General features: G+C 41.8%; 1 protein-coding gene across 1 annotated transcript in view; it reads left to right on the top strand.

Annotated features, from left to right (window-relative positions):
- Positions 1-24,154, top strand: part of GABRA5 (gamma-aminobutyric acid type A receptor subunit alpha5) — a 56,119-nt gene that overhangs the window by 29,620 nt on the left and 2,345 nt on the right. The window contains exons 8-10 of the mRNA XM_074535748.1: positions 16,599-16,742; positions 22,446-22,598; positions 23,865-24,076. Of these exons, the coding sequence (XP_074391849.1) occupies positions 16,599-16,742; positions 22,446-22,598; positions 23,865-24,076 (509 nt within the window). The remainder of the gene's footprint in view (positions 1-16,598; positions 16,743-22,445; positions 22,599-23,864; positions 24,077-24,154) is intronic.

Below are 24,154 nucleotides of genomic sequence, written 5' to 3'. Positions count from 1 at the left end.
AAGAGAGTTTTGCTTTCTGCCCCTTGCCGTGCTCAGAATAAAATCCTAGAATACGTTTATAAGGTATTATAAATAACCTGTAAGTTTTTTCACAATGTGTAGACATGGAACCATTTGGTCTGTGCTAGCCACACCACTGGCCTCTGCAGTCTTTCAGCCTCGAAAATATCTGTATTACTGATCTACAGCTCCCTTGTAATTTATTGGGATTTAATATGTTTGTACAAGGAGCAGCCAGTAAGTCTAAGTTTATTGAAATAGTCCAGGTATATTTTAGGAGAGGACAATATTTATTCCCTATTTACAGCAGTGTGGGTTTGCATTGAGTCACCTGCAGGCTTGCAGCAAGACAAAGCCTACAGGGGAATATGATAGATAAGCACATACCCTTTCTGCTTTAGCTTTCCTCACTGTCTTTCCCTACAGGCTTTCTTTTTAATGGTCTTCTTTCCAAAAAGGTTTTTGAAAAGCCTCAAGGAATAGCATCAAAGTAAATGTTAAACACATTATCAGTGGAGCTGGGAGGGTGGAAAAGAAAGTGGTGCTAACCAGTCTGAGGATGAAGAGAGCAGGGCAGTGGACTGAAAGAGCTGGTGTACGGCAGATCAGCAGCAGAAAGGATGCTGAGAAGTGATCAGTGTTGCAGCAGAGGCAGGAGCAGGTTATTCATTTTCTGGCTGCATGAACGTTCATTATGATTCCTATAATTCAGCAGGCAAAAAGTGCTTGATGTTTTCTTCATTATGAAAGAGAAGGAAAATTAAGCTTTCTTACATAAATAAAGGTAAATGTTGAATTCTTACGTCCTATTTGACTGATTTCTTGCTAAATTAGAATTGTGGGAGATTTTATGGGCCTAAGAAGCATGATATGTAGCAACAGAATATTTTGTAGAAATAATTAAAAGCCTGGTCAAATACACAAAATGTGATATAAAGTTACCTGTGCATGCCACCAGCCTAGGTACCTGCTGGGCAGTCCAAATGCCCATTGCAGAAGTGGTATTTTAGCACTCTATGGCATGTCGTGGAAAGGACAGAAGTTCAGGGACAGCTCCTAATGAAATGAACAGAGCAGGTTTTAGTTGTCCTTTAGTTGCCCTTCTGTTAAGTACAGCTCCCCACTGCTCCAAGATTGCAAGATCAGATGGCTCTGCACCAGGAGTACATGTATACAGGTACTTTTCCTGTGGGATTGCATCCCTGCTAGGGGTCAGAACACCTGTAGAAATTATCCTGCAGAAGTCTCATTTAGAGGGAACTGGGAATAATGCATGAGCACAGGCTCAGAGATTTCTCAGCAGGCTCTGCTCTCTTTGAATCCAGGGTACTTGATGGGGATTGCTGTGACAGTCTGTTCATTATCTCATGGTAGCATGGGAAGGGTGTTGGTTTCTTCCATGGCCAAGTTTAAAATAACTTTCCTTTGCAATTCTAGTGCTGACCTGTACTCTGAATAACTTTGCTGGTCAAACAGGATGTAATGAAAATTCCTGATGCCAGAAGCAGTTTCACTAGGAGCACCTTAAACCAAGAAATTTGATCTAAACCCGAGGCTATTTCTGGTGTGGGGAGGAAGAATTAGATAAAATAGCTAGGACATTAAAGCTTCCTAGCTTTAATGTTTCACCTCTTCCACTGATAGTCCCTAAGAATACATTAAGAGTATAATTTAGTACAGTGTCCAAATGCCCATGTGTCACCAGGTAGGTAAGCATCATTATCTCTAGTGCAGCTGAAACAGAGAAGTTAATTGACTTTCCATAAGGTCATGCAGCAAATCAATGTCAGAAAAAGGATTAGACTCAACGTCTTTGGTTGGAGAGGCAGATGTCTAATCCACTAGACCATGAAGGCCTCTGCCCAGGCAACTGACTTAACTCCTAAATCTCATTTTACTCCTGTGTTAATTATATCGGTGTTACCTAGCTCACAGGGTTGCCCTGAAGATGAATTAGTTAATTGCTGTTAATTGGTGCTTTGACAATATTGAATTCTGTGAGGTGGAGTCTATTTATGAAAACTGTCTCTTGAAGACACAGTGCCCGAGTACATGGAGTTACCCGATCTTGTATCATGGAATGGACAAATACATTAAGCAGCTACTTGTCACTCAGCAGCAAACCCACCCCCACCCCATGCTATTTTTAGAGTAAGTAGAGAATTTAATGAATATTCTGAAAATAATGAGATCTCCAAGCTCATGAGCACAGGAAAAAGAGGACCTGTGTTGATTCCTGATGAATTTTAATTGGCCATGAAGATGGCCAAGGTTGATTGCTGTGGATCAACAAGCGAGCTTACCAGCTGTTGGTAAGGGAACAATTTGTAGTGTCTGGAGATAGTAGCTAACGTAGTTTATGTACATCTTCCTTTTTAACACCTCAAACTGAGTCACAGTTTGACTTTTGATAAAGGGAAGTGCGCAGGCTAGTTCTGTAGCAGGACATACGCTCAAATTATTTTCCTCTAACAAGCATGGTGAAGTCAGAGTAATGAGGAGACAGTAACTTCACCAGTATCCCAATTTTTATTGCAACACTGAACATTAAGGCAATCACTATTCACATACTATCCATTTCTTGTAGCCACTTAGATTTTTTTTTTTTAAAAAGGTATTTTAATAAAATTTCCCTGATATTTTCTTAGCATGCAGTGAAGGCATTGAGGTAAAGGCACCTACAGGGTTTTTTCTTCATTTTGTACTTTTCCCAATTAGCATCTGCAAGAGCTGCAGGAAAACTGCAAGTATGGAGGGAGAACTTGAAAACAGTGTTGTTCTAAACAGACTTTAATTCTGGTTTAGTAAAATATGATAAATAATGTATTCGGCCTCTCAAAACCGGTGTGTAAAAGTCTTGTATAAGAATATGATTAAATGAATAATAAATAAACACAAATGTTAATTTTAAGAGACTTTGAAAAGTGGAAATGGCTCTTAGGAAGCTTTTCATAGGTTGCTCTCAAGGACAGCTGGAAGTGCAGTCTCATATGTAGAGGCAGAGCTTTTCTGCTACTCTTCCGTACAGGTGGACAGAAGAGGCTCCTTGAATTTATTCCTGAGAGCAGAGACAGTCGACACAGTTTGTTGACTCTGCTGGGATGTATTAGTGCCTTCCTTGTGAAAGAACATGTGGAGAGAGCCAGGGCAGACCTCTGTGAAATGCTGAGCAGCCAAGTTCAACAAGACTAAGTTGTGATTTTGCAATTTGAGGCAGAAGTCAGCTAATAGGGAAGGGATAGGTTTGGTGGCGTTCTGCTCACTAAAGTAATATCTTCTGATACATTTTCCTGAGGTTATTGCTGCTTCCTTAGACACCTCCATCACAATTACTAAAATAGTGCTGATACTGAATTACCAAAATAAGGTGAAGTTAGGTGAATACTAAAACTAAATATTTCTAAGACATTTGATGTATTTTTCTTCTCTCTCTTTCAACCTTATATTACTCTCAGTTACCAACCACCTCTTTAGTTAGCATAATTTTCCCCTTATTTTTAACTGTTTAGAAGCTAGAACTCCAGACACAATGAAATACTTGCTTCTGGCAGCATCAAACAGGCAGTCTAGACAACTGTTTTGGACCACTCTTGTTTTACTTAAGTATAGTTAGCCAGTAAAGCACAGACATCTAGCCTGAACTAATTTTCTGTAGAAGCCTTAGAGTGAATGGAGGGGATGGACACCACCTAATGGTATTGCTGTTATTTGCCTTTATTTTCCTTAGAATCATGGACAGATGACTTGACATGGGGCTGTGTTGTTTAAAAAAATTAAATCTTTTAGTGCAGAATGAGCCCAGAGACTTGGCCCATATCAAAAGTCTTGTATTGACAGCAAAGCTCTAGGAAATGGATGGGATGGATCTGTGACAATTTCAGATGGAAAAATATGCTCCAGTAAGTTATCTAGAGTCTCTCTATGGCCATTGAAAGGAAATAAGTACTTCTGCATTGAGGTTCATTAGAATTACTTTTGATATATGCCTAAGGATGAGATGAATCATGTTTTAGAAGTTCCTATTTTTTCTGCAGTGCTATCTCATGTAGAGGTAAGTGTATTATACCCTAGTCAGAGCAGCTTAGAAGTCAATTTTTCTCTGCATTGCTAGCTCAGAAATACAAAACCATACTTTGTTCAGAAGAAACAGTCACTGCTGCAGATTAGTTAGGTGTTACATTATATTGGTGGTGAGCTTTTGTATCTCTCCTAATGACTATTACAGCTATTTCTGCTGGAAGCCCCATTTTTCAAAGGATCTCAATGAGACAGTCAGTAGGGCTTTTCAGTATAGAGAAAACTTAACCACTTCTTCAAGCATCTCGTATGAGCTGTGCTGTTTCTTCTGCATTGAGTGCCGTGGGTTAGAACAGCAGACATTTAAGCCTTCTCACAGGTTTTGCATCATAGCCTACAGTCATATACATGTAGGTATAGCAATACAGCTTCTTTAATTCAGCATTTTGGGCAGTTAGGTCCCGCAGTCAAGCTGGAGCAATGAAGCCCAGAACATCCAAAGGGCAGGAAATTATTCAAGAATGGTGTGTAAAAGAAAATACTGTAATATTCAAGTATTCTGGAGATGTAAGAAGATTTCTTAACAGGGATCTACTTAGAAATTAAAACACAGTGTTCTGGGCCTGGACCATGTGGCTTCTGCAGCAGCTGTTGTTGGAGGACCCCAGTCTGCATAACTTGCAAAGGTATTGGACCATAACTTACCACTGTCTGGTAGGTTTGCCATAGAAATATACTTTTTAGTTTGACAAAAGGGAAAAGGGCTCCCTAAGATGATCAGATCAGTCAGTTTTACTTCACCCTGTATGGGGACACATCTAGGACTTCCTTGAAAAGGCTGAAGAAACTGTAGTATATCCTTCAAGCATTTGCAGTAACTGTCTCTATTTAACTTTTCAAAGGCTTTGTCATATATACAGGGTTCCTGTATGCCTGCACTGAGATAATTCTTAAAATACATTAGAACAGCAGCCCAGCCCCCTGGCATAGTGATGGCTTTCCTTTGGAACAGTGCCCAGCTCTGGCTCAGTCAGCTTCTACTTCTGGTCACCTGCTGCATAGAAGCCAGTGAGTTTTTCCCTCTTAGCTTCATAAAAAAGTGAGAAAGGGAGGTCAGAAAGAACAGAAGCTGTTGCCTTCCCCATGTCTCGCAGCCACCGCTGAGCCCAGGCTGCAAACTCTGCTGATGCGCATTGGCCAAGGGCTTGGCTCCCTACCAGCTGAGAGCAGTGTCCATGCAGGCAGGATCGTCCTTAACAAAGCCCCTTTCTTTGGATCTTCCTGGGGGTGCTGGCAGCAGCTTTTGTGGCAGCTGCAAGGAGCCCCTTGAGCAGCCAGCCCTGAGAGAGGCTGCGCTCCGCCTGCCCTGGGAGCAGCCTTCTCCTCCTGAGGGGGCTCACATTCCCAGGCCCTTTGGGGAAGAAAAGCTCAGCTGGTGGTGGTTTTGAGCTCAAGGAAACAAAAGTTCAGGCAGGGGTAGGGGCTGGTGTGGAGGTACTCAGCAGGGGTGTTTCTGGCCCACGTGGAAGAGGTCTAGACAGGATTGTGGTGGAGCTGCGTGGAGATTCAAGGTGCTTTGCTAGTGGTACACACATCAGCATTCGTTTCCCACTTTGGAGATTACAGCCTAAACTTAAAGGCTGCTCAACTGCCTGATTACAGGGAATCAATATAAGTTGTCTGCAATAGAAAACAACATGCAGAAGCTGTGGTTAATATGCTTAAGCTTTCAAATGGCCTTTGGGTGTAAACCTGCAAAGACACTGCTGGTCTCATCATGCCCCAGAGGGCAGCGTCAGGCTTGCAGTTGCCAGCCGTGGATCATGGGTCTATACCACTGGCAAATGGGATATTATTTGTAAATGTGACAAATGGGTAGATACTGCTCCACTGCTTTACAAACCAGGTTTTTAATGTCTCTTATTTTCTAAGGTGGTTGCTTCCATGGCTTGTAAGCATTTCATAAACATTTCTGGAATCATTCTTATGATCCCCATGTGAGGTTGGTAGGTCTCTGCTGCCTTCATTTTGCAGGTGGGCATAAAGGAAGCAAAGAGCAATTACAGTCTCTTCTGTGCAAAGATAGAGTGGTTCATTACTTGCTTTTATTGCCTCTGTCATTATGGGTCCCTAGGTTCAATTAGAGCCTCCCAGTGCTACTGCAGTACATTAATGACAAAATTACTTGCCTAAGGTTTTTGGGGAAGTAAAAAAGCTGTAAGACACTGCTCAAACTTGGATTTCAGTTTCTAGTCTGGCAGCTCCTTTATGACACCTCAGACTCTGGTGGGCCAGGAAGTCCTCCACCTAAATTGCTGGAACCTCATTAGCTTCCTCTCCTGCACAGAGAGCCAAGCCAGTCCAAGCTGTCACCCAGTGCTGCTGCAGTCCCAGCCCAGCAAGCTTCTTCAGAGGAAACAGTTGTTTCATATTGTCCCCCATGAAGAAATGAGTAGGAAAGAGAACTGCCAAGAAGGAAAGCCTGATAAGCCTTCTGTTTTTTTCCCCCTTCACCATCATTGCCATTGAAAGTCCCCTCATAGCCAGCCGATGCTAAGAGCCAGCCATTTTGCTGAAAACATCCCAGAGCTAAATATGCCAGCAAAGCTGGGATTCCTCTCTCCTAAATTTATATTTTTGTAGGGTAAATATATACAGCTGAGCTGATTGCTCTCGCCGTCTTAGGGGAGAGAAGTTGATATTTTTAGGTTCAGGTTAATCTCCTCCTAAAATAGGTCAGCTGATGGCTGTAAATAAGGAGATGTTTTATTTATGCACAGAGAAAATGAGATCGTGAGCCCCTTTGGATCTGGGTCTCCAGAGGGACTGGGAGGGGACAGTTCCCTAAGAGAGGATGTGTGCCTGCACTTTGAACTGACAGCCTCAGGAGATTTTATCCCCTTCTCTGAAATACAGGGCTGCACTGTGCCCCAGAGCAGAGGTCTATCATCCGTCTTCTGAGGTTTAGATGACTGCACCTTTGGTGTAGGGAATAAGTTCTTGTGATTGCAATTTCAAGGCAGTATTAAAGTGTTTGAATAATAATATTTCAGCCTCCTCTCTCTGCATACGTATTGATTACACATTCACGCAGTGTTATTAATGTAGCAGTACTTCTGAGGTTTGTAAATGTCTTCATTAACGGATAGGATTCAGAAACAGAGGTATATATTTAGCTGTGCAAGTAGTTCCAATCACTCTCAGCTGGTTTCAGGCCATACAGATTTATAAGTAAGGGTCTTTTGAATGGTAAACTCAGCAGATCCACTATGATGATTGAGTCCCTGATGCCAGGTAAATGGGTGAGAAGAATATCTGTAGATTACAGTGAGGTTACAGTTTCATTCTGTGATGTTTCATGTGGCCAAAAATACCATGTTTGTGAAGGCACCCTCCACAAGATCAAGTGGCGTATTTTCTAAAATTTACTCTGCATTTCTCAAAAGAAACTCCAGTGACGCTCCTGCAGAGCAGGTTATGTTTGCTTTGCTGATACTAAGTGGCACCTTGAAAAAGGAGGGGACCACTGCAATTAAGATTAAGCAAAGGTGCTTAATCTTTTTAAAGGTACTATGCAAAGTGAGTAATGGTATCCGCCACACTTTGGAGGATACTTTTGCCGTGAAAAAAGTAAATTAAATGTCTTGACATCATCCTCATAACCATGCTGCTTTTCCTAATGAAGCAGCTAATATAAGAGCCTAATATTGTGATTGTAAATTCAAAGTTCATTAAGTGTTCAGCATTAGGTACAGCATTCAAATTGGCTGGAATTATCACATGCATGGCCCAGAAAGACCGAGGTAAGGTCAGAAATGTTCCTAGGACATTTAGCATTTAAAATATCATCCTAGGACATCCTACTGTTCTGTTTCTCTAGTTCTCTTACAGTGGATATTTATGCCAGCCATAAAGGGGAAAAGAAAAGGATCAGAGGCTGGCACACCAGATTTTGACGTGTTCCATATGAAAAGCAGTTGTGTAGCCACTACTAAATGTGATGTAAAATCAATTCTCAGATTAGTTCTAGACTGAGACAGCTGTCACTAAACCTGAAAATAAAGAAAGAAAGAAGTTGTGTTAAAACTCCTGACCACAACACCAGTTGTGTTAAAACTTCTTCCTGAGAGGAAGAAACAGGGAGAGGCAAAAGAAGGAAGGCACGACGATCCCTAACATCAGCTCTCAGATGAAAGTAGGAACGCTGGGGGGATGACCTGGTGCTGCTGGTGCCTTGGAGCACTGGATGTCACAGCACACCCTGTTTAGACACCTCTTTCAGTCAGTATGTGGCAGGTGTCCCACACCACAAGTGGCAGAAATCAGCTGTCTACACCTACAAATCTGTTTGCTGTTTGGCATGCTCCAGGCTGCACCATGGAAAAATGTTTAATTTGCTGGGGGTTTTTTCTTCCTCCTTTTCTGAGTAGAGCCTTGAGAACCTGCAATCCCAAGACACACAGCTCAGTTCAGTGTGCCATGTCTGGTTTTTACTGCCTTTGTGTCAGATTTCGCAGCAAGTAGTCACTCCCAGTTGCAATCCCAGTGCTTGGGAAATGGATGCATCCCTCCTATTGCTCCCCCATGGTATGGGTGAGCATGATAGGGCAAGAAACAGCTGCTGTCACTGGTGCTCGTGATCATTCATGGGAAACATTCTGTGTTACTCTGCACAGCTCTGAGCTCTGGACTCTTCTTAAAAGCTGCCATAGCATCCTGTGAAGGTGCTATGCCTGACTGAATTCTTTGGACAACACTATTCATTAGTATTTGTGTTACACCCATCATCAGTATGACTGTGATTTAGTGTACCAGCTTGAAAAAAGTCAATTTATTGTATTAAAGAAGTCAGCAGATTTGTCTATGCTAATTGTGAATCCAACCTCCAAAATCACAATTGCTTTCAGTTTGGGTTTTTTCCTTTGCTTTATATTTTTGACCTCAAAATTGGGTCATGTTTAGACTTTTTTCCCATTAACTGGAACTTCTAAAATTACACAGGACCTTCCACCTGATTTCTTTCTTTGAAAAGCCAACTATGTGTCTCAAAATGAATTTGACAGACATCTTCAGTTCTGTATTTTTCACGACCTTGTGGGTACACTCTGTGCTTCTATTTCTTTTCCAAGCCAAATGTCTATTCCCACCTTTTCCTGAGGTGACTTGTAAATCATACTCTGAAAGAGAATAATTTTGATCTAACTTAGAGGTTTATTTTTTTAGCAATGATCAGTAGAGTATATTAGTGTTGCTTAGTAATGAAGTCTCTTGAGACCTGTCTGGCACATTTTTCAGAACATCCTATACTATTCCCTGCAGAATGTGACAACAAGATCAGATAAAACTGTATCAGGAAAACACATAGAATACTACTTATATTACCAAATTTTATTTTTGTTTTAATTTCAGGAAGGACAGAAATGAACATTTCAGTATGACTGGACTTCCTCCTGCCTGTTTTACAGCCAGTGGTGCCCTATAATCTCTCATTAATGTGCTCATGAGTTTCATCAGTTTTCATGTATAATTTCCTCCTTGGATGTCCTCTGTTGTCACAGGCAATGACACTATGTAATTCCAAAAATTTTTCCTTCTGGGCATTTAATTTTTACTCACATCTGGAACCATTCTTAGTGCATGGCCAATATGAGTTTCCCAGTGCAAGAAGAATGGAGATTGTGTGGAGAGAATCTTGTGCGGGGCCACAACAATCATTGAAGGTCTGGGGCATCTTTGCTGTGAGGGGAGATTGACATCTTGGACTGTTCAGTATGGAGAAGGGAAGTCTCAGAGGGTCCTAATACATCTGTGTAAATTGCAGGGATTGGGGAATGAGAGATGGAGAAGAGGGAACTGGTGCTGCTCAGTAGTGCCCACTGGCAGAATAAGGGCCAGTGGTCATTAAAAAAACACTACATTTCATCTAAACAGAAGAAAGCATGTTTTTACTGTGGAGGTGGCTGAACAGGTTGTCAAGAGGGATTGACAGTTGGCCACAGAGATTTGAATATTGTGGAGATATTAAAAACCTGACTGGATATGGTGCTGGAAAAAATGCTTTTGGTGTCCCTGCTTGAGCAGGGTGTGGGACCATATGATCACTAGAGGTATCCACCAGTCCCTGCCATCCTGTGACTCTGTTTTACGTGAATTTGTAGTCCCGTGTGTTTGTACACATTACACTTCTTGTCTGTGATATATTCAAAATCATTCATGCTGTTTATCTGTATGCTATAAACTCATGCCAGTTTAAATGATCAGTCTCAATTTTAATGATTTCAGGTCCCTAAAGTAATTGCCATAACCCTGAAATTCTTCCAAGAACATCAGAATTCATCACACTATGGCAAAGTCTTTATTTTTGGCTCTTAATCATTTAATATGTGAATACATTTCTCTCAGTATTTGTATTCCTATTTTACATTTAAAAAGTATTTTTATAAATAGCTATTTCCCCCAAGACCTAGACCATGCATATTAGTACCATGTCTTGTTATTGTTATTTTTAAATGTACGTTTTTACTAGATTTGTTTTCCATTTGCCCTTCCTATAGAATGATCTCATTTGTACATCAAGTCATTCTTATAAAGTCATTTTAATGGGAAAATTCCAATTACGGAGCTCAAATCTGGCCTGAGTCACATAGGCACAACTGTTGACAGATGCTTTGTAATGGGCTACAAAGTATTTGTGCACAAACCCCAAGAAATCCAGCCTGACTCTTAGAATTCAAGCTGGTACATGATGGCTTAGTAGCAGCGCTGTTCTGTAGCCTGCAGGAGTCTGAGAGGCTGTAAATCTGGATCACTAGTGAGTTATATAACAGCCTCTAAGTGAGTCAAATACATTAATGGTTAGATAAGATAGATATTTGTATGTGTATTCAGATTGTAATTAGAGTTTCTAAAAAAGCTGAAAATTTATGCACATCTTCCCCAATCAACAGGCTTTGGCAGGGATTAGCAATACTCCCAAGATTAGGCAGTCTGACAATCCTTGTGGCATGTACTAAAAGTCACGATAATAAAGGCTTAGAATGTAACTACACAATTGGAATGAATAAAATAGAAAACAAATCAGAAGTCATCTTTCTGCAATATCTCTTTAAGTTAATTCAGCATCCAACTTGCACAATTCTGAAAGTTCCAGCCATGGCTTGTGGATAAATGGTCTGTTTAATTGTGGAATGTACCTCAAGCATGCTGGGTGGGCATCCAGACATGCTGCACAGGCTGCCTTAACTATGCAGGCACTGCGTTATGCTTCCTGTGAGGTCTGTCAAAGGATTTAGGGGGTGTTTTGGAGAGGCATTCTTTGTTTCTCAATTATTTTATGCCATGTAATGCAGGAATGAAAATTTATTGGCAGATATCAGTGGTGATTTTTTTTTATCAGGGATTGCAGCTTAAAAAAATCAGTCCTAGAAATATATCTGAGAATAGACCTGAAGTTTGTGTTCATCCATCCACATTTAGGTTGATTTGGATTAAGGTGCCAAGAAATAGTCTTCCCCACCACCACTTTTTTTTTTCCCCTGGAGTTTCTTTCAAATATGGAGGGGAGAGAAAAGCAAGGAGGAGAGTGTCTGTCAGAAGCCATCACTGCCATGTGGTGGGGGCAGTGGCAGGAGAAAACTCCCTGCTTGTGAGCTGGCTTTTGAATGGAAGGGAGGATTCTGCACTGCTCACACTGTTTCATTTGCCAACAGGGCTATCCTCAATGCCAAGGCAAATGTCTGGGATCCTCCAGGTCTTACCCACTTGCTGTTGTGCTCTGCTGGACTTTTTCTTAATGTAATTCCTCTCTCTCCCCTGCCCACTGTTCACTGGTATAAGAAAGACCATGTCTGGCGTTCCTTGCCAGCCATACAGGAGCAGGGAAAGTGTGGGAGAAGAGCAAGGGACACCTTTACCGTTTTTATATTGTGTACTGTACGTTGGATGCTAGAATGTAGAAAAACAGATTTGCTTGTCAATAAATACACAAGAGAAGGTATTATTTCTTTCATCATTCTGGTAGATGATAAGCCTGCAGCCATTTATCAACTGTCCAGTAGAAATAAATGTCTGTTGTCATTTTCTCACATTTAATAACATTATACTTCTTTGTAATTTTAGCTGTTCATCTGAACTGCAACCTTATTTTTTTCCTTTTTCAAAGAAGTGAGCATAGAAGAGAAAGGATACTTTAATGAGACTTCATCCTTTCTTTGACAAGACAACAAAATGATTGTAAAGAACACAAGATTAATTATTTGGATTCAGAAATCCAGAAGACATGCACTTGTTTAAAGTAGAATAAACACCAAGCAGTCTCACTTGGATTTACAGTGGCTTTGAAGTTGAGTTTGCTTTTGCAAAACTATCAGCATCATTTTCTCAGCTTGCTGTTCCAGAGCTGCAACTACATTTTGCTATCACCCTCTTGGAGACATCTCCACTCTGTGTGTAACGTAAAGGAGATGATATATTTCCATATTTCCTTTTGTTGGTACATCTTTCTCATATTTCTAAACAGCAAGACCTAAAGCTGTTCAGTGCTCCAGCAAGCAAGGCTAGAAGGCAACCTATTGGAAGCTTTGCTTAAGTGGAAGAGTGTTTTTACAAAATTTGCTGTGACAGTGAATAATACTGTCTCCATTAGTACTTCTACCCTGATAGCAAAATAACATCATTCTCTACTGTACCCACAGTTTCAGCTTTCAATATGACCATGCCTGATTTTACTGCAGGGGTTATCAGCTGGAGAGCTGGAGCTTCTGGTTGTCAGGTGTGGGGTAACTGCAGTTTGAGGTTTCTGTGAAGATATGGCATAAGGTTTGCAGTAGGAAGACAGCTACCTGCTAAAAGTACACAGGCTTCTCCCTCTGGAGGTTTATCTAGATGACCAGAAAAGAGATGATCAGCTGCCACACCAAGGAGCATGGGCTGGATTTTCCTGTCAGAACCTGATGTGTAATAAGGAAAGGAGGCACTAAGTCAGAAATCTTATATTAGAGTTTCTTAAAACACAAACCATGTTTTACTATATTTGCATGGAAGATAGATGAGGATCATATAAATATGTGATCCATCACAGTAGAATATATCTAGATTGAGGTAAACTCATGCTATTCCTAATGTGGCAGACCGCTCCTGAGGAGGTAAAATCGCTGCAGGTTGCATTGGTCTGGGTTGGGCTCCACAGGCACACATTTGTTATCCTCCTGTGTCTTAAAGGCGTGGCTGTAACTATCCTGCCCTTGCACAAGAGTCTTTTCCAGATGAGCTATTCTCTCTTCTCCTATGGACACTCTAATTCCTGGCCTAGCAGTGACACAGCTCTCTGTCTTGTAGCCTCACAACAGATCCTGTGAGGAAGGACCTACAGACAAGAGTCTTCCTCCCAGGCAGGCACTGGCCTCATGCTGTGCTCTTGCCTGCCTGAATGCTCTCTCTTCTCACCAACTGGCCTGGGATTGGCACCCCCCTTCCCTGGCATGGTTTGAAAAGAAAACAACCTCATGAAGTAACGCTTAGACATACCTGTGGGATCTTGAGTTTTGGCACCTTGTGGCCTCTCTCTGAGTTGCAGGTATTTTACAAGAGGAGCTGCTGGACTCCTGCAGCATAGGAGCCCCCAACTCTGTTCCACTACATGTGTTTTAGCACCCAGTAAAGGCTGCAATTCACAGCAGAGGTGTTGAATTATTTTTGGACTCCCCTGCCCTTCAGGCCAGACAGAGGAAAAAATCAAAGCATCTGAAATCTTGTTAAACCTTACAGGCCTAAATTCTTGTGTGATTGCAATTTCAATGAATTTGGTTACAGTACTCGCATTGGGAAGCATCTAGCCAGGATGAATTAATGTATATCATCATCATCATCAGAAAACAAAGAAAATCCAATCCTGGTTGCTGGGATCATTGCAGAGACAGGGAGGTGCTGAGCTGAGATACATCTAGATCATCCCAGAAAGAAAAAAAAAAAAATTAGTCCAGTGCTGTTGTTTTTGCATAGAAAGTAACATAGGTAAAAATTGAATTTTCTGACAATCCCAAAGCTACCTAAACATATCCCACATTCCCTGGGGACAATCAGCCCATGAACAACATATACCATATACCACCATTTAAAAAAAGGAGGGCTTTCTGCATTACTTTGTTTAAATGGACCCATCTCCTCCCACTTGTGTTCTCCAGATGCAGCTTTGAAATTATTTACAGTTCATTGTGAACTTGTAGTCATCTCAGAGATAGTAAAGTATCTCAGCTCTAAAGGGAAGGTGAAATTCCATGACTTTCTGTGATGCAAATATTTTGTAATAGGAAAGACATTCCTTCTTAGCCTTTCAAAGCAGATCATGAAATATAATTACAGTAATTTTACTGCAGAGCTACAAATACAAGCATAAGGAAGGCATGTGGGCAGTCCTGCATGGCTAACAAAGGATGAAAAATTTGTAGATTCTCAGCTTCCAAACCCAGGATCAGCCCTGGATACAGCAGCAACTGTCAGATAAGTGACAAAAAACTATTTCAAATTATCAATGTCTTTGTAATGACAGTAGTTCATAATTATTTTTTTTTTCTCAGAAGGCTAGCCACTGTATAATTACCCATCTCCCACACAGTTGGGAAATTCTGCCCTGCTCTTCATCTGAATCAGCCTGGAACCATCTTTCAGGCACCTTTTGTGTTTCACAAGAGATTCAAGAGATTCACCCTGGTTTCAGATTTATGTATGCAAGTATCTATACTCAGAGCTTGAGCTACATCTCAGCTTTTTGTCAGTGAGCTGAATAAGCTGAGCTGCTTAAGTGTCAAATCATGACTTATTTTCCAGTCCATGGAGATACTTGTAACCTTCTTCTGACCTCTCCCCTTCTCTGTCTTCATTATTTCTATGACTTTTCTGAGGTGTGGATGAAAAGCCATGAACAGTCAGAGCAGAGGTGTATTGAGCCCAGTGTCCTGCCTCCCACATCCGACACGGTAACATGAATAACATTTCAAAGGTGCTGCTTTCTTCCCTGCTACCTGGTCAAGCATTCAAGTGAAGTTCATTGTGCTACACATGTGCTCTTAGCTTGAACTGGGATTGCTTCCCATTTTCTGCTGGACATTCCTGGTTTTATGGATCCAGGGATCACCCTACCATATTTCTTGCCCTTGCAGTGCCTCAGAAGCTCATGCTGACCCACTGCCTCTGACCCAATGCTTATGAATTTTTTTAAGTCCTCCTGGAGCTGCACCTTTCCAATACAGCTCACTTGCAAACAAAATGCGCAGTCTGATGGAGTGAGAACACATCCTTCAACCTAGCCTGTTGTCCTTTACTCTCAAGTCCTGATCTGGAAAGCCACCATGTGTTGTCTCCTGAATGAGTATGTCAGGGTTTTTCCAGAAAGAAACATTCTGCACTGACACCTTCCAAGTTCAGAAGTGCAGAAGATGAGATATTAATATTTGATTTCAGATCACTCCCAAGCTTACCTGCTTTTCACCTTCTATTTGGAGAGTAAGCCTTGCCTGATTTCCAGACATTTTAGTACAATGTACTCTAGCCTACTGTAACGTACTTGCAGAAGTGTGACCTGAAAACTTTAGATGCTAGAGGAGTTCTAAAAAGTGGGAGAGCTACTTATATTAAATGAAATATAATTAAATTTAGAGATGTCTCCTGGGGTTTTTGAGACCATCTGCAGAGGCTTAAAATCTAAACCCAGCATTGACAGTCTGTAAAAGAAAACTGAGATTTCCTTATAATACCGTGATCACTCTGGGTGTTGGAGCATTAAAAGTTACACCAGCATTATAGAGGAAGGAATGAGCTGGCACTACTGCAACCACATTTAATTCCTAGGACTTCTAAATGAACATGAAAGAAATCACATACACATCTGCAGCTGTGCAGGTGTTTTTCACACCATCACCCATTCTGCTATGCACAAACACCTACCCTCTCCTTGCAGCTCCCTGCCCCATTCCTGCTCTCCATGCATTCTCATCCCTGCATTCTGTGTCTGCTCTTCAGCATCACAGGCACAGGCAGGCACATTCCAGCTTCCTTTACCCACATGCAAGTCCTGTGCCCTCACCCACACGGACGTATTCCAGTCAGTGCATACACACCAGACCCTGCACCTGCACAGGGCATCACTTAGAATTCTGTCCTGGGGACAGGACAAGACAAGGAGGGTCCTTGTTGTCCTGGCATTCAAGGTGTCTGAGTCCTTTTGAAGGGGAACTTCAGCAAAATACCTCTAGCAGTTTGCTGGGGTGTAGGAGCCACCAGTGAGGTGAGTATAGGTCTGAGCTGCTTTCCTGAATTGAGTGGTTGTGATGGATTATATTTATACCTCTACTGTTCCAGCCTTTCACAAACCATCCCACACATCTCTTATATTAGGAGGCTTCAACCTAATATTTTTTTTTGAGCTGGGCATATGGGACCATGATTATATCATCTTTATTTGTTTTTCTCCATTCACTCTCACTCCTCCATTCTTCTCTCTCCCTGTCATTATCATTTAAAGATCCACTAAAATATTACACAGTGGTTTTTACTCCTGACTGTCTTTTCCCCCCCCTTGTTGGCAGATGCTTACCCCAATTCTGAAGTGATCTATGTGTGGACTAACAGCACCACAACGTCTGTGGTGGTGGCTGAAGACGGCTCACGGCTTAACCAGTACCACCTGATGGGACAAACCGTGGGCACGGAAAACATCAGTACCAGTACAGGTAGGGGGAACATTTCCATCTCACGGTTGCTGATGGCTGGAGCAGGAGGGGAGATTCACAGGATTCACTTTGCAATAAGGCTAGGGAAGCACCTGTGGGAGGTGGAGTGCCAGGGAGATCCTGTGTTTAAATGTAGAGGCATTTAAACACTGAGGGTTAAATGCTGGCTCTTAGGTACATTGCTGAAGACACATCCAAGCTCCTGGTGTTTACAGGGGTGCCTGAGAAGCCTCACGCAGTTTCTTGGCGATCGCCCTCGCTGTGGCTGCCAGCGCTGTTGCTGGCTTATTTCCCCGAGGGAGGAACCACCCTGGGAGGCAAACACCACCCACGCATTTGATCCCTTTCAATCATCGCTTTGAAATGATTGCTTGATGGAACCGCGTGGGGGGGGGAAGGGGACAGCGGGGTGCTGTGGCATGGCAGGGCTGTGCGGCGTGTCCGGGGGACCACGTGGCCGGGGAGGAGGCGCAAGCCCCGAGGATCCCCGTTCCCTCTCGGGCTGGAAGCGGAGGCGCCAGATGTGGCAGCATTAGGGAGGCAAAGAAGCTTTAATCCCCGGGCGGGCATCCACGTGAGCCGCGCCCCCCCCGCTTCCCGAGGCTCCCACGCAAGGGCAGCCCTGGCGGGCAGCGGCGGGGGGGGCTCCGCGGGTCGGGGCCGGGACACGGATCACGTGCGCGCTGCGGGACCGGGGGCTCCACCGGGTTACACAATGCACTCGGCCGGAGAGCATTAGTGGCGTCCAGCGAAGGGAGGGGGAAGAGGTGGAAATTAAATAGCCTGCCGTGGAGAAAAGGGGGATTTCCACTGCTGGTGGTTGCAAATGGCTCGGGTCGGGGAAAGGGGCAGCTTGTGGCAACATGCCTGGGAGCAATTCCTGCAGGCAAAGCCCACCAGAGTGTGCTAGTGATATTCTGTGTCCCTGGAGAAAAATGGCCAGAGCGGTAGAGGACAAAGTATGGATTAAATTAGGAACCTTTTACTATCTGTAGGAAATTAAGGAGACATGAAAACAGGTACATATATGTACACTTGCACACAAAGTTAGTTGGACCAGAACATAAAAATGCATAAAACTTTGCGCTCCACCTGGCAAATAAAGAGGAGACATCTGAGCTTGGCGCTTGTGCTCCAGGAAAGAACAGAAAGTGAGGGAAGGCTCGCCTTGGGCAGCCACTAAACTTGACTGCCATTTCCATCCTATAGACATTCACCCCCTCCCTTGCCCATCTCAGGAGAAACAAAGCTGATGCTAAAGAGAAGATTGATAAAGTCAAGAGAAACATAGAAACAGAGTGGTCACTTTTGCAGAAAAAGAATGAGTACACTATCTCCCATTAAAGAGTAAAGACATTTTTTTCCTTACCAGTTCACCATCATAGCTGCGTTGTTTTCTGCAATGAATGGCAGCTCCCCTCTCGCCTTCATTGTTGCCAAGAAAAAGATCCAAAGGATGTACTGGAGCATCTCCTACAACCTCGTCCTGCTCCTCAGAGCAAGAAAACCATCCAGCCCAGGCAGTGAGTGCTCCAGCGTGTCAGCTCCAGGCCACTTCCAGTTTGCCGCTTTGCCTGTGAAAGCTCCTTGTACTCCTCAGCCCAAGGAAACACTCCAGATAAATCCCAAAGTTTCCGCACAGTAAACACCTCCCTCACGTATTTAAGATTTATAATAAATGCTGTGTTTCCAACGTCAAGATTTTATATTAATGTCCTGGGTTACATCTGGGCTGGCTGGATTCTGATTGCAGGGTGGATCACAAAGAGCAGGACACAGATTGTAACCGGGGATTAGCAAAATACAAAAATCCGATTTTGCACAGGGAAAGCATCAGTCAACGATGGATTTTCTGGAGTTCATCAAGCTCGTAGGAGGCCAGTAATCAGCATTACTTACGAATGGCCATCGAAGGCATTTCTTCCTTCTATTGAATTATTGAACGTGAAAAAGAAAAAACAAATAGCTATTGCATAATCCAAGTGCTTGGATTTTTTTGGTTTTTATGACACACAAGTCAAACTACACAGCCCTTGATGTTGCATAGACAAAATGTTTGGGTATGTCACAGGTCATTTATGCCTGTCTTTCCACCAGACTTTCTTTTTTAAATGGAGGGTCCAGACCTGTACTGGTCCCTTGGGATTCTGCTGATTTGTAGGCAAGCTGCCGTTTGGCTGGCTTCTCAGAAAAAAATACCCTGGCATTCCTAATTCTCCAACTAATCTTGAAACTTGGAACATTTTAGCCATGGCACAGAAACAGCGCTGTCATGTGCCACCTGTTTGGTTTTGAGTTTTTTTTGGCTGTTTTTTTTTTTTTTTTTTTTTGTTGTTGTTGTTGTTTTTGAGTAGTTTTTGTGCTAACATCCCCAAATGTTATTCACCTGAAAGAAAGACATTTTCCTACTCATTCTGCTTCTAACAGAACCAACACCTGTTATGTCCTGGTGGCAAAAGTGCTGAAAACAATGATATGACATTTGAGTCCAAGTGGATCTTGCTGCTTTCCACAAACAGTTGCCCGGTTATGTTCCCCTAAACCCAGAATCTCTCATAGCTAACTTAGGATCTGCAGTGGCACAAAACAAAACATAAACCCACTCTTTTGTATACTGCCAGCTGGAGCCTGAGCTCTGTAATATCCAAAGCCGAAACAATAAAAGAATCACTCAGCTCTTCATTTTGAACCAACTAATTCTTGAGATGAATATTTCTCTAGTATCACTATAAAAGGGAACATGCGTTTTTTATGGGCCAAAATATTCTGGATGTCAGCATAGTCAGGGAGGTGTGTAATGTACCGAATGTCAGGATCTTGCCAGAACAGCCATTGATAGAACTGAGTCCAGGTATATCTAGTAAACAAACAAGCCTGGGGGCTGCTCTAGCCTCCTTAAAGTATTGAGTTGAATCTCAGCCTGATGGCAATGGAATAATGTGTGTAAGATACTGGAAAATCTGTAAGCGGGATCTCCAGAACTCCATCAAATATATACAAAAAAAAAAAAAAAAAACAACCAGAAACAAACTGTAGCAGCTTTTAAAGCATAAAAATCCCCTTAAGAGCAGCAGCACAGTTGCACAGCTCCATGAAGTGCAGCCATTTCTGCTCTAGGGCTTTTCATTAGTACTAGATTTGTTTTTGTTTACTAACAATAATTTGTTTTCTGCAGTGATGAGTGGACCCCATCAGGAACAGGATTCTCTTCTAAGTGCTACATAAACCTATAACAAAAATTAGCTCTTGCTCAAGAAAGCTTATGGTCTAAGGATAAACAGTGGCCTTGCAGAAGTAAAAGGGAGCTTTGCTGCTCCAACAGAGCCAGTATCTTGTTCTATAAACAAAAGGCCAACTCAGGCAGCTTTTAGCTTTACTTTAAGCAGTGGTCCCAGGGCATTAAAAACCAAGCTCTGGGGTTTTCTTAAGCCATAAGTCTAATGGAGGAAGTATTCCTGGTACAGAATCTCTGAAAAGGACAGCATGGGAAATAAAGAATATAACAGCTGGGAGAAAAGCAAGTACAAAATCAAGGTGCTGTGATTATTTCAGTGGAGGAGAGTTTTGATAGGTTAAAGAAAATGGTAAGGTAAAAATCAGCTGTGGAGGGCCATCAGAATGTAGGCACTCATTTCCTGTTTTAAAAATGGAAAAAGGAGGGTCCTGTTGCTCTTCTGAAGCTGTGTAGATTCTTTTTTTATTCCAGCTCTGAGAGCATACTGTCAAAATCGATAATGCACATTGTCACTCTGTAGTGAGCAAGCGGGGAAACTGTGACTCAAACACATCCCAGTGCAGTAGCAACTGAGAAACAGTCCCTCTGCCTGAGATTACTGAGGCAGGCAGACCCTGCTGCAAATACTCCTTAATAAAGAGCAAGTGGGCTTCCTCCTGAGACCATTGCATGTTCAGCCTCCCTGGTTCAAAATTACACTAAATGGAAGGGAATTAGGATTTTCTTCGCAGGGGTTTCCCCCCGAGTTTCACAGTATTCCATGTCCATTTCCACACCACTCTTCAGGGAACCGTTTCAGCAGAAAATCAGAGTCCAGAGAAAGACATAAAGATTGAGGCAGGATGTCAGTTAGGTATTCTGTGTTATTCCACTTTCTGTCTAAAATCCTCAGCATGAACAAGGTCTATAAACTTGATGCAGAATAGCAGAGCTTCTGTAGTGTAGTGTATGAGTGCAGCTATACCTGCAAAAACCCTTTCACTGTAAACCTGTTCTCTGCTAATTAGCCATATTGTCAGTTAGAAGTAATCTGCCAAATCTAATAGCTTAGTAATGCTGGCAGCAGCTCAACTCAGGCTATTCACTCAAGGCAGAATCAGTCTGTTGGATATTTTCCTTTTGTGGATGTTCTGTAGAGACTAACAGTCAAATCTTGCAACAGAGATTATAGCTATAGTTGTTCTTGAAGGACAGTATATATTTCAAAACAGGCATTTCTCTGATTCATCAGTACCCAATTGAATGATGCCTGCTTTTAAATTACTTTGATATCAGTGAAGAACTGTTAGGGCTTGAAGGGATGAATTGTTTTTTATTCTTACATTTTGTTTTTACTGTTATTATTCCTAGGTAAATAGTAGCATGCTTTTAGCTAGCAAGATTTTGGATTTGGGAAGCAGTTACCATCAAGAATAACCTTCAATAACAACTACATGATTTTCCAGAAACACTGTGAAAGAACCAGGGAGCAGTTACCACCAGGAATAGCCCTCAGTAACAATTATATGGTTTTCCAGGAACAATCTGAAAGAACTGGTTAAGGTTTGAATTTTTGTGAAACATTAGGGAAGGTGACAGCTGGTCTGTTGATTTTTGAGTGCATTTATTTAGGCTTTTATTGAAATTCAGAGGAGCTGATAAATGGCATATTAAGGCAATGCTGTGAATTTGGCATATGAAAAAGAAATGGAATTTAGCACTGCTGTGGCAGCTTTTAGGGAACTCTTCATGCAGGCAGTACAATATCCATTGCACAGGTGAACAAGACAGGACACAATACCTATCCAGAAATCTTTTGTAGAGCTAAAATGTACCAAATTGTTGGAATACAGCATGCATTAGAGGGACTTTTTATTTCTGGACCAGCAGTCTTAAGGGTTTGAGTACTCATATTAATAAGACATCCCAGGATCCATATGCAACGTGGCAGTTCTCACAGAAGATGCTGGGACTGGTAATCCTTAAAATGTGGTGCAGAAGGAGTGTCTGGACCCATTTTCATATTTGAAAATTGATGGCTTGGCCGTAACACTTTCACTGATGAGGTTGCTAAACCTGCTGCTAAATCAGGTTTCGGAGAGTTGAGGGGTCTTAATTATTACTATGCTGCAAGAGTTTGTAGGACTGAGCCAAAACCAGAGAGCGTTGAGGCAGTGCCAGCAAACCAGATTTTTAAGCCTGTGAACATCAAAACATTCCAGGTGCATGGGAGGACTGCACCTTTTCAGTTTAGTAGGAACAGCAGTCATTGTCTTCTGCTTTGGAGACTGAATGTGAAGAATGTGAGGATCTAGCAGCACATCTGTCTCAAGTCTTGGTTGTCCACAGCACATAAATCCAGACATTTTTCATAAAATTAAGAATGGCTGAGTGATGTCCTCTAATGGAGGGTTGGAACTGGCCTTATTCAGTACCTAAGTCAGTAAGCCTTCCTTATTTTACTCAAATGCACATTTTTCTTCTTCCAGGTGAATATACTATTATGACAGCCCATTTTCATCTGAAAAGAAAGATTGGTTATTTTGTCATCCAGACGTACCTTCCTTGCATAATGACTGTGATCTTATCGCAAGTGTCGTTTTGGCTAAACAGAGAATCTGTCCCTGCTAGAACTGTCTTTGGTGAGTATCCCACTTTCTCCCAGGACACAGATGGGGTCTTTGTGGCTTGTGAAAGTGACTTGCTGTAATAAAACCACAGTTCACTACTGTTTATTTCTGCTTGAGATGTTGTAAATGTTTTCTCCTTCTCTTCCAGTTTAAACTCAAAATCAATTTAAAAGCCTTGTCTGGGCTGTTTTTGTAAAGTGGTGACAGAAATTGGTCAATCAATTATGTGAAAATTAAGGACAGAAGATAGAAGAATACGATTAGTGTGATTTGGTTTGGGTTTTTTTCCATTTCAGTGGATGCTGGATGGTTTAGAAAAAAAGACATACTGATTATCATACTTAATGTATACCCTAGCTAAGCATTTGAAGCAGATATCACTTCAAGAAATTTTGTTCATCTTTGTTGTAGGATCTTTATCTAGGAAAACCATGTAGAGGTTAATTAGTGACAATTATCTCTATAACCATCAAACAAATTAATATGACTTTGCATTTAGAAAACGTGTATTTACTGAAGAAATTGTTACGGAAAAAACCTTTGGGGTGTCATTTAATTACTTGGTTTATCCCTAGAAAGCTGCAGAAAATAAGCACTTGAGAAAGTGAAGGTTGATGAAATACAAGATTTTTACTAGAAGAAAAACAAGGGGAGTAGGAACAGTTTTTTAAGTAAAACTTTGTTCAGATGTTTGAAAGGAGTCACTCTTCTGTACCAGCCTCCTGAAGTCAGTTGGCAGCTTTGTTCAAAAATCAGCTCAGCAAGTTGTATGGAGAGAATACAGGTAGTAGCATCACTTTGCTGACTTACTCTAGGTTTACAAAGCTGTAACTGAGAGTTGAGGTTTTTGATCCTGGGGAAGTGTTCCCACAGATGAAAGCATTGGCTGTTTGTCATTTACTATCATATGGGAAAGGAGGAGCTATAGTCAAGGAAACCAGTAACAGTCAACAATTTTAAACATGCAATCTCTGTATAAGAAAACAAAATAAGAAATCCCACTTCATTCTGACAGTTATAAACCCTGGGCTTGTGTTACCCTAAAAATCCTTATTTAAACACACTACAGCTAGAACTAACCAGAACTCCACAGAATAAAATATCTGAGGGTGAAGGCTTTCATTTTTTCTTATTCCTTCAAACCACAATATGCAAACACTGATTGACTTCATGTGGCCTTCTTAGATATCCTGCTGAACTGGGACCTGCTCATAACTCATATGGGATCCCGTAAGGGTTAGCAAACTCATCTCTGACTCTTATTTTTTTTCTTTGCAGGAGTAACAACAGTCCTCACCATGACCACCTTAAGTATCAGTGCCCGTAACTCTTTGCCAAAAGTGGCCTACGCTACTGCAATGGACTGGTTTATAGCTGTTTGCTATGCCTTTGTATTTTCGGCATTGATTGAATTTGCAACAGTCAACTATTTCACCAAGAGGAGTTGGGCATGGGATGGCAAAAAAGCCCAGGAAGCTGCAAAAATCAAGGTGCTTAAGTTACATTTTTCAAATATCTAAAATAAAAAACAGGTATTCAGTATAGTTTAAATAACTGAATGGTCAATT

Source organism: Zonotrichia albicollis, chromosome 2 (assembly GCF_047830755.1).
Source record: "Zonotrichia albicollis isolate bZonAlb1 chromosome 2, bZonAlb1.hap1, whole genome shotgun sequence".
NCBI classification, from domain to species: Eukaryota; Metazoa; Chordata; class Aves; order Passeriformes; family Passerellidae; genus Zonotrichia; species Zonotrichia albicollis.
Note: the sequence above shows the minus strand (reverse complement) of the source record. Positions and strands in the feature narration are given on the sequence as shown.